Raw genomic sequence first — 10,038 nt, 5'->3', positions numbered from 1 at the left:
CATCTACTCACTACAGCAATATGCATAATCGGATTATATATTTCATCAAGAACATGTTGTATATAATAAGATCACGGAGAAATGAAACCACCACATGAACCAATTTTTAGAAGAATTTTAGAAATCAACCCAGAAAGTATTTGACTATTCAATAAAACATATTTTGGTAGATGCTGAAGGAGAATTATCTTTTTTTCAAAGACTGATAGCGCCATCGTGTGGCTTAATTAATCCAGGCAGTTAAAAAAAGCAGATGACTTGATTTCCATAGTAATTATTTGTTGGCTCAAGTGAAGTCATAGTTAGATCTTCATAAAGGAACTTTTCAAAAACATGTCTTTTCAGTTATTAATCATGAGCATGTGAAACAGGATTTATTAGCCAAATACATTTAAAAATCACAATTAGATAGCCCAGGCGAAAAAAAAAGAAGTACTTTTTTGTATTTAAAATATACTGACATTTACAATAGTACACTGCAAATATACAATCAAAGAATTGTAGTTTCTGTAAATATATAAAAAGTATACAAAAGGTATGCTTTCACCTATTTTCAAAATTCAACTTTTAACACACTTTAAAATAATTGTACTGTAGTATACTTTCAAGAAATATATTATAAAACTCAAAGATGAGTCAAATGTATTTGGAATTCAAATAAGTCAATTGCAGCCCCATTTTAAACTATATTTAATAGGGCTGCAACTAACTTATTTACCGTACCGATTGATCTTTCAATTATTTTCTAAATCAGTTGGTTGATTTGTCTACAACACGTCACAAAATATTGAAACCTGCACATAATTTCCCAGAGCCCAGAGTGATCTCTTCATATTGCTCATTTTATTCAACCAACTGTCCAAATTTCAAATATATTACATTTAAAATGCTATAACACATCAGAAAGCAATATATCTGCATATTTCAGAGGCTGGAGCTAGAAACGTCAGCTGCAAAGGACATAAACAGTTATTGAATTAAAACTGCTGCTGATTATTTTTCTAAGGCTGAATAATCAATTCATTGTTTCAGTTCTAATTTTAATAGAACATATTAAGATGATGCCAAATACTGATAACAATTTAACAATTATTTTTAACAATGTGAATTTATGCAATTACAGACCAGCAATCTTAGAACGGTAGCCCACACCATTTTATTTGTGTGGGAGGGAAAGTATCACGAATCAATGAAAACAACGCGTTTATTTTAAGGCCGAGTACATTTTAGTCCTTGAGGTCCTCTCCACCTGAGCCAAATGTTATCTGCGCCAATTTGGTGTACGATTCAAAGTGCCTGGAGCTCAGGTAGGTGCCGAAGAATATCTGAAGCACCAGAACCGCCCTCATCTTCCTCAGTATGGGTCTGGAGAGGTCCAGCCAGTACCGGAGCAGATTGCCCTTCTCTGGCATCGGTGCCGTGCTGTACCTGGTTGCAAGTCCAATATTCACGGGTAAGGCCAGGAGGATGGGGTACACCCCACCACCGACCACACCGACGAGTGCACCTCGAATCAGGGCACAGGTGGGACAGTTGAGGTCACCCGACATGAGAGGGGCGGACACCGTAGCGTTGTACAGGGCGACTGTCGTGAGGAAGGGCAGCACGGCCATCGGCAGGCTGGAGGCGATGGGCGCCTGTGTGACGTTCAGAGCTCTGCGATACAAGCTGTTAGATATCAGTCCTGCAAGGCCTCCATTCCCCCCCAGATACATGGGTCCATACTTGAAGAGTTTCTGATCGAGGTCAGGTAGTTTCTCGAAATTCTTCGTCAGCATTTCAGCAATCACAGCTCTGGAGAGCCCGTTTCCAGAGGCGCGTTCCTTCTGAGTGTTTTCCGACATCTTGAGAATTAATTATCTAATGAAACCGACAATGTCCAGATAGTTAGATACGCGTTTAAGAGTTGAATTAGTCTGCTAACACATTTGGGTAAGGTAGTCCTCAGGTTGGAAACAGGTCGCAGCCATGTTTTACCCACAATTCAAAGCGCACTAATAGTGGGTTTTCCTACCCTGTGTAGAGCCTCTTAGGCTAGCAAGCAGGTAACAGACAGTACGAATAGTATTAAAGTTAAAGAAAACGCTATACCAGTGGATCTCAAATGCAACAATAAGCTGTATAATTTGTCACAAATTCAGTTTTCTCCAATGTAACGTCAGAAACCTTGCTGACACAACGTTCAACAAATTCATTTTTAAATACTCACAGTTTCTTAACCATACCTCTATTATTATTATTGTTACTATTAGTATTGCATATTTTATATAGTTGCCCGGGATAGCAATTGGTATTATATTAGTATTGATACATGCAGTGCTGTTTGGCTGTACCTGAAAGGAATTCTTCGGGATAACAAAACCCAGTGGTTCAGTGGGCGTGGTTATTGTGCGTTACGTCATGGAACAACGTTCCAGCGGGTTCTAGGCATTCTAGGGAAGCTCGCCATCTTTGAAGACGATAAGTCGGAGTCATTTTGTTTTTCTTTGTTCAAACTTATAACAAAATCGATAAACCTACTTTTTCAAATCTCTTGTAAAAGCCAGGTAAGACAAAGGCCATGGGTTATAACCACTTTATTCTGTTTCCTATTGTTTAACGTGTGTGTGTTCCCCTTAATGTTGGCTAATGTTAGCCAGTTAGCTATTCCGAAATTCGACGTCTCGACAACATGGCAGACGCTCATCTGGCTAATTAGCTTAGCTATCGCCATGGCTAGCTTCAGTAATTTATTTTCTCGGAATCGGAAAGTAACCTTTGGCACATTGGTGTGTAACTTTTTATAACTGTAGCAGTCAACATTTTTAAGTTGGTAGTCGCAGTAGAATATATTTATTAACTCTAATAGCTTAGGCTGACTGACGTAACGTTTGTTTTCTGTAGCGTTAGGTTACGTCATATGTTAGCGTGGTCGACGCTCGATGGGCCCTTAGATCGAGACAAGTGTACTCAATGGCTTTTTGCTCCCGTCTCCACTAATGGTCGCTAGTTGATCAAAGTTACCACCGTTTGAGCTGTAGGTTATCAAGAAACATTGGATAAAGTTCGAGATATGTTAACGTTATGTCAGGCCGCTCTTTATAGTTAACACAATGTCATTAATGTTGGCCCGAAGTTATAACCTGTTTGCATCAAGTGCTCGCCTATTATTTTATCATACATCTTAATAGTTTAAAGTCAATGTTACTTCTACGGGTGAGTCCAGACCTGCTCACCCTGTTGGGGTTAATTAGTAACGTTACGTGACGATGAATACGTTTTTACCATGGTAAACGACAAAAGAGTTCATTTACAAATTGTTGCAGATTTAAGGTGCTATTGATAACATTAAGCAACTATATTTTGCACCCTCCCTCTCCATTTATATTGCATTCACCACATGGCGGAGAGTGCATTTCTTATGGTACAGCTATGTTGATTAGCGGAGATTCAGGAAGTAAACAGAGACTTGAAGATGGGACAAATATACTAATTACTTGTTTGTTGCACAACCTGCATATTTTATGGTTTAGTAGAATGAGACTTATGTCAAGTGACGAATCTTCTGTGGTAAAGTAATCAAGTACTTTTGAAACGTGTAGCTATAGGCCTACATTCTTCAGGTTACTTTGTGTTGTGGTGTTTTTAAGATTCATGTAATCAATCCTAATCTTATGATATGGCTACTTAGCTTCGGCTAATGTTTAGCTTGTCATCTAAGCGACAGTGTACTGAAGGTACCATGAAGGTATACGACTTCACTTATGTGCACCTTTGTTATAGCTGTTATAGTGAAGCCATACGCTTGTCCTCAAATTCAACCATTTGTCTGTTTTTTCCCCACACTAACTGAACATTATTACTGACTACACAAAGATATGCCAACATTGTTATACTATTGGTTCACAAGCCTCGTCAGAAGTGGCAACCAAATGTCAAATATGTTCCACAGAGATTTAAACATTAATTTTGAGCCTGTTAAAACATTTTAAATCACAATTTTGAATTATTTAAGGAAAAACAATACTTTTATTCAGCACTGTTCTAAAAGCTCTGTGAGTGTGTTATTTTTTTTGTATTACTTGTCTACATCCTATCTTACCTGTTATACGATAAGACAGTTTTAGTTTGCTGCTGTACTATATTACATAACATTTAGTCTTTTGCATTGGGATAGGGGTATCTCAAGAATTAATCCCAAGTGTAATGCTGCAACTGAGTCCATGGCTCCAAAACAGTGCAATGATTGATAAATAACATACTATGTAGTTTAGGATTAAGTTGAAAGAATTTTATTTTGACCCGTTTTTCATGTCTTTCAGATGCGCCAGTCGAAGCGGATGCGCTCCCCATGTATCTGGCTCGATGAGTACAGCTGGGAAGAGAGAATGGAGTGTCGTAAGAGAAAGAAACAAGACTCACACAGCAGCGAAAGAGAAAACAAGTCCAGAAGAACTCACCTCCACCACAAGTTGTGTGATGGGTAAATATCATATTAATAAATAATATAATATCAGTATTTTCTGTATAAAGTGCCTACTCAAAGACCTTTTGTGGTGTTTTGGTTTCTTATTTTAACTGAGGTGTAAAAGCTATCAAAACTAGTTTGTGCTTTAAAATACATGCTTTTTTTTTCCTCTTGACCCTTTCGTATGAAAGTTGTTCACCCATTACATCATAACATATGGTAACATTTCTGTGGCCTGTGCTGCCATGTTTTGAGATAAACCTCCAGTTCGGCCATTGAGGCTTCAGATTTGTAAACGGCTCATGCTCCCCCTGCATTGTATACATCTGTGTTGCAGTGTTTGTTTTAGTGATGGAAAGTCAGTTGTATTGTTTTTTTCTTTTTGCCCCTAAAATACCCGTGACTCGGTGATATATTTGTTTTTCAAATTGACAAACAGTCAATTTGCAATTTCAGTGTCATCTGGTGAAGTTATGTGCAATGTTAACATGTTTTGCAATTCTAGCTTTTTGTGTGCATGTATGAAGGCTGTCGGGTTACATTACATGTTTCCATTTCTACTCTAATTTTAATTCTGTAGAGAGGCAGACTTCCTCCTGGAAGACAACTGACACCAGCAGGGTGCTAGAGCCCAGAGGGGTTTCTTGGTCTTTTTTAGATGTTAGTTGCTAACATGGCCTGCTGGGTGGGTGTGCTGGAGGCAACATTCTAAGCAAATGCAACCGTAATAAGAAAACATGATGGTTTTCAGCAAGGTATATAGAAAAGATAATAGTTAATTTGCACTTCGTATTGGCAGAAATGGTGGCGCATAGTTGTCACCTTCCGGTGCACTGATATCTGCAGGTGCAGAATCACAGATGCTATTACACACTATCAGGTTGTGCCCAAAATCTTTCAGCTCGGTCTTGCGATGCCTCGCACTTTAATTCTGCCGATGTGGCTGACGTGCATACGTTTTAAGGACGGCATACTTTGGGTTGCCAAGTGGACAGTTGAGAAACTGTTGATAAAATTCTTTCTTAACTAGTCTCTAAATGAACAGGGTGTTTGGTGGCTGTAAATCAGTATGTTGCTAATTAAAAATGTTACATAAAAGGTTCAGGGGATACGGTGTCAGGCAGCGGGCGTACCGTTTGCACCGTCTCATACCGTCTTCATTTCGAGAGCCTTATCACAGACGAGGAGCTGAGCTGCTCTTGACCTACGCTTTCTACTCGTTTTTTTTTATTATTTTATTTTTTTTGTGTGTCATTTTGTGTTTGACTGCAGGCACTATTTGGAGACCCGCAGTTTGAACCAGGGGCTGGACTCTCGGGACGGAACCACCCAGGACCACAGTCTGGGCATGGCCTGTGAGGAAGTCAGCCGCGAAGGCACCGGCAAGGATAGAGACCGGGACTGGCATCACTACAGCAAGTCCTCCGGGCGGAGCGGTCGCAGCGGTCGCAGCAGGCGGAGCAGCCGCAGGCAGAGAGACAGAAGGCGCAGGCGCAGCCACTCTCGCCACCGGTCCTCCTCGGTACGAGAACCTCCTTCTCCCGTCTACTCCCCTCTCCTGTCTTTGCCACCAAATCGAATGGGTCATCACTGGTGTTTAGCCAATGCATAACACCTATCTCTTTGTTTTCTCTATCTCTCTGTGTGTCCCACTCTTCACTATTAAGCATGATTTTCAATAATGACTAGTGGAGGCTCAGAGATTGTGAGTGTTTTATAGATTTGCTAGAGAAAAGTGGACCCAGTATTTGTGCTGAAATCTTAGTGGGCGGTTATGGGACATGCTAGTTAAGAATTAAGTTGTTTCGGAAGAGTTACAAAGAACTACATGCAGATACACTGTAATCAATCAAGTTGAGTTTTTTTTCTGTACTACTCTGAGAAAGTCTCTCATCTGAAAATCTTGTTGCCATGTTTTTCTTCTGTAACGCACACTATGTGGTGGCTGGCGCCCAATTTCTCTGACGGGGCTGAATTTGAATTTGCTGCTCCGTCCTTCCGTCCATTCGTCCGGCGGTGTTACTGAACGGGCCGAATCTATCCACCCCTACACCTCCCCCCTTGGCCCGGTTGAATGAATGACGATGTCGCATTGTGGTGGCCTGGTGCTGGCTGACTGATGGGTTATTGATGTGATGGCGGATTGCGGCGGTTCCGGTGCAGAGGAGGAGCCAACAGCGCAGGAGCAGGAAAAGATCCAGGAGTGTTGAGGATGATGGCGAGGGTCACCTCATCTATCACAGTGGAGACATGCTGAGAGCGAGATGTATAGAATATATACCTTTTTTTTCTACTGTTGTTCACACTTTGACTCTCTCACTCTCCTGTCTGGTTTTTATTTCCAAACATTAGTCTTAGTCCAGACAAGTATTTGGTTAAATACTGCTTGTCAGTGTAACATATTTAGCATTGAGTTGTATTCCAGTGTTCAGAAGCCTGTTTATAGTCGTGTAGTTAAACAGAGCTATAAAACATCAGGCAGTGCACCAGCCAAAGGGCAGTGTTTCACTGTGTCACTGCAATGTTTCTAACTACAACTCTCTATTTTCTGTAGATGAGATTGTGTGTACTCTAGGAGAAGGTGCCTTTGGGAAGGTAGTCGAATGCATTGATCACTCTAAGTAAGAAAATATTCCTTTTTATATTTTTTTCTTACTCCTTCTCTTGCGTCCGATGTTAAAAGTATTTACGTTGTGTATTTCCAGTGATGGAGCTCGAGTGGCTCTGAAGATCATTAAAAACATAGACCGCTACCGTGAGGCGGCTATGTCTGAGGTAGAGGTGCTCGAACAGTTGAAGTCCCTCGACTCTAATAAGAGATAGTAAGTAAATCCAAAGTAACTTCATACCACAAATACCTGATCACCATGCGGTCTTCATATGTTTAAATATTTTCAGAATTTCTTTTCAGAAACTGACTGCTTCTTCTTTACCTCTCCTCCTTTAGTGCTTGTGTACACATACTGGACTGGTTTGACTACCACGGCCACGTCTGTATTGCCTTTGAACTGCTCGGCCTCAGCACTTATGACTTCCTCAAGGAAAACAATTTTCAGCCATTCCCCATAGAACACATCCGGCACATGGCATACCAGATCATCCGCGCTGTGCGATGTGAGTAATTACAGATGGCTGCGCAGAAAATACAGAATGTTAAAATGTAAAATACTTAGTTTAAAATCTATGTGGTCTTGTCTTTCAGTTCTGCATAGCAACAAGCTGACTCACACAGACCTGAAGCCTGAGAATATTCTCTTCATTGATTCAGAGTATCATATGGAGTACAACCCTGAAATGGTAAGTGTCCCACATATGTATCCAGAAAAATCATACCTGCTGAAGTATTGGCTGAATGCTAAATCTTCATGTTAGTGTCGCTGTGAGTAGCATGATTCTGTTCTTGTCTTCAGAAACGGGACGAACGGACGTTGAAGAACCCGGATGTGAAAATTGTGGATTTTGGTAACGCCACATATGAACAGGAGCACCACACCTCTGTGGTGTCGACTCGTCATTACCGCGCTCCTGAGGTCATCTTAGGTACGTGGCTGTTATAAAGCACAGCTCAGAAGCTTCAGACTCATCATGCAGTGGTGATTTGTTATTTAAGGAACGTCGTCTCTTTCAGATCTGGGCTGGGGTCATTCCTGTGATGTCTGGAGTGTAGGCTGCATACTCATCGAGTACTACCTTGGATCTACTCTCTTCCAGGTAAGAGGCGGTAGAGAGTATTTTAAAATGATTAATACTGTGACATTTACCATGGCATTTGGTAAGATGTGTCATATTTATTTTTGCCTTCAGACTCATGACAGCAAAGAGCACCTTGCTATGATGGAGAGAGTCCTGGGCCCCATCCCCTCAAACCTGCTGCAGAAAACCAAGTATGTAGACCGCCAACTGGCCTCCCCCCTACCCCCCCACAAAAAAACACAATCACAATATAAGGCCACCTGAACATACTTTGCAGATCATATGATTTATTTATACAAATGTCATTATCATTGTGTTGTACAGAAAGAGGCGGTATGTTCACCGGTCCAAGCTCGACTGGGATGTTCACAGCTCTTCTGGGAGATATGTCAAGAAACACTGCAAACCCCTCAAGGTAAGAGGAACGTTACTGGAGACGGTGTCGACGTGCTCCTGGGTGCTAAGAATTACATCTGAAAATAGATCTGTATCAATCAAATCTCTGGTGTTTACATGTTAGCTAGGAAGGTAGCCATCGGTACATCCAAAGCCACCTGACTTTTGTTCAGAGTTACAACAGTGTACTGAGCCCAGCTGCTTAAATACATGAGAAAGATTTAGCCTACTTAAATACTGTACTTCCATACATCTCAGAGAGAAGCATTGATTGTTTATCTTCACTACATTCATTTGACAAAATGAGTTACTAGTTAAGCTACTTTGCAGATTCAGATTCTTAGTACAAAATATAAATCAACTAATAAACAACGATGTATTATTAAGTAGTATTTAGCCTAATTAAGTATATCAACCTTGTACATTATTTACTACGTTCATAATATAGAACTACACTTAAAATTCAGAGCACAAGATTCATCGTGACACACTTTACAATTGTCCTTCCTTTCCCATCAGCATTACATGCAGTCTAAGGGTGAAGAGCACCACCAGCTGTTTGACCTGATAGAGAAGATGATGGAGTATGATCCAGCGAAGCGCCTCAGTCTGGAACAGGCCCTCCATCATCCCTTCTTCTCCTGCTACCGCAAGAGCACCACCAGAAGCACCCGAAGCAGCAGAAGCAGCAGCAAAAAAGACTGAACCTGTGACTTGTGGCCCTGGTCAGAGCCTGACTGTCACTATGATGTCACCATGATGTCATCATGGTGCAGTGCAGCCTCTGCTTCCTGACTCTCCAGGAGAGGAGAACCTTAACTGACTGTATCAGTCCACTGCCCTGCTTCGCTGTGTCCTGTCCTAAGCCGGTGTGTTTCCTGTGAGTCTTTCACTCATCAACAAGTTATGTTGTCATCTGTGGCATGCTTGATGATGTAATGAATCCTCCAATTGATTTCTATTTATTTGCCATTGTAATTTAATTTTGTATCACTTAAGTATTTACTGTTTTTTTTTATTTTTCATTTTATAGTCATGAAGTCCAATTGTGTCCATGTTCTTTCTCTGCATTGTCACAGTGGTGAAGGGGAATGTTTTTGCCTTATCAGTCTCACCAGTAATTTATTCAGCACTGAAGAGAAAGAAAAGCTACAGCGGGCAGAAAATCCTTGTACATACAATTTGTTCAGATGTTTCATTTTTCACTGAGTGGTTGTGTAACTTTTGCAGTATAATGTACATTTTTCTCAATAAACGTGAATAGACGACAGACGTGTCTTTGTACTTTTACTGTGCTGTGATGTTTAGTTGCAGTCGCTGCATAAATCCACAGGGTGGCAGTAAAACGCTTTCAGATTACTGAGTCTGCTGCCTGAAGTCTCCTGTCGAAAGATCTGATCCTCGTTGAAGTTGAACGAAAAGGTATATGCATTAAAACTGAACATTTAACCTGGATTGATGACCGCACCGGTTTCAATCCGGTTCGACAACGAAAATAACAA

At 40.8% G+C, this 10,038-nt stretch overlaps 2 protein-coding genes across 2 annotated transcripts; one reads left to right on the top strand and one right to left on the bottom strand.

The window, feature by feature from the left end:
- Positions 1-821: 821 nt before the first annotated feature.
- Positions 822-1,999, bottom strand: tmem126a (transmembrane protein 126A). Its single transcript, XM_068715411.1, has one exon. The coding sequence runs from the start codon at positions 1,842-1,844 to the stop codon at positions 1,227-1,229; it is 618 nt and encodes a 205-aa protein (XP_068571512.1). The 5' UTR covers positions 1,845-1,999; the 3' UTR covers positions 822-1,226.
- A 424-nt stretch (positions 2,000-2,423) lies between these two features.
- Positions 2,424-9,806, top strand: LOC137875424 (dual specificity protein kinase CLK4-like). The gene is made up of 13 exons (XM_068714632.1): positions 2,424-2,546; positions 4,302-4,462; positions 5,720-5,969; positions 6,611-6,713; positions 7,002-7,068; positions 7,153-7,269; positions 7,395-7,561; positions 7,650-7,744; positions 7,858-7,987; positions 8,076-8,158; positions 8,252-8,331; positions 8,465-8,555; positions 9,056-9,806. The coding sequence occupies exons 2-13, from the start codon at positions 4,302-4,304 to the stop codon at positions 9,239-9,241; spliced, it is 1,530 nt and encodes a 509-aa protein (XP_068570733.1). The 5' UTR covers positions 2,424-2,546; the 3' UTR covers positions 9,242-9,806.
- The last annotated feature ends 232 nt before the right edge of the window (positions 9,807-10,038 follow it).

This window comes from Cebidichthys violaceus, unplaced genomic scaffold (assembly GCF_023349555.1).
Source record: "Cebidichthys violaceus isolate CVI_PGR_0920_01 unplaced genomic scaffold, fCebVio1.0.p SCAF_2, whole genome shotgun sequence".
Classification (NCBI taxonomy): Eukaryota; Metazoa; Chordata; class Actinopteri; order Perciformes; family Stichaeidae; genus Cebidichthys; species Cebidichthys violaceus.
Note: the sequence above shows the minus strand (reverse complement) of the source record. Positions and strands in the feature narration are given on the sequence as shown.

Coding starts and splice junctions, on each gene's coding strand:
- tmem126a (XM_068715411.1), bottom strand. CDS start 1,844: ATGTCGGAAAACACTCAGAAGGAACGCGCCTCTGGAAACGGGCTCTCC.
- LOC137875424 (XM_068714632.1), top strand. CDS start 4,302: ATGCGCCAGTCGAAGCGGATGCGCTCCCCATGTATCTGGCTCGATGAG. Junction 5,970..6,610: donor CTCGCCACCGGTCCTCCTCG/GTACGAGAACCT, acceptor GTTCCGGTGCAG/AGGAGGAGCCAACAGCGCAG. Junction 8,159..8,251: donor TTGGATCTACTCTCTTCCAG/GTAAGAGGCGGT, acceptor TTTTGCCTTCAG/ACTCATGACAGCAAAGAGCA.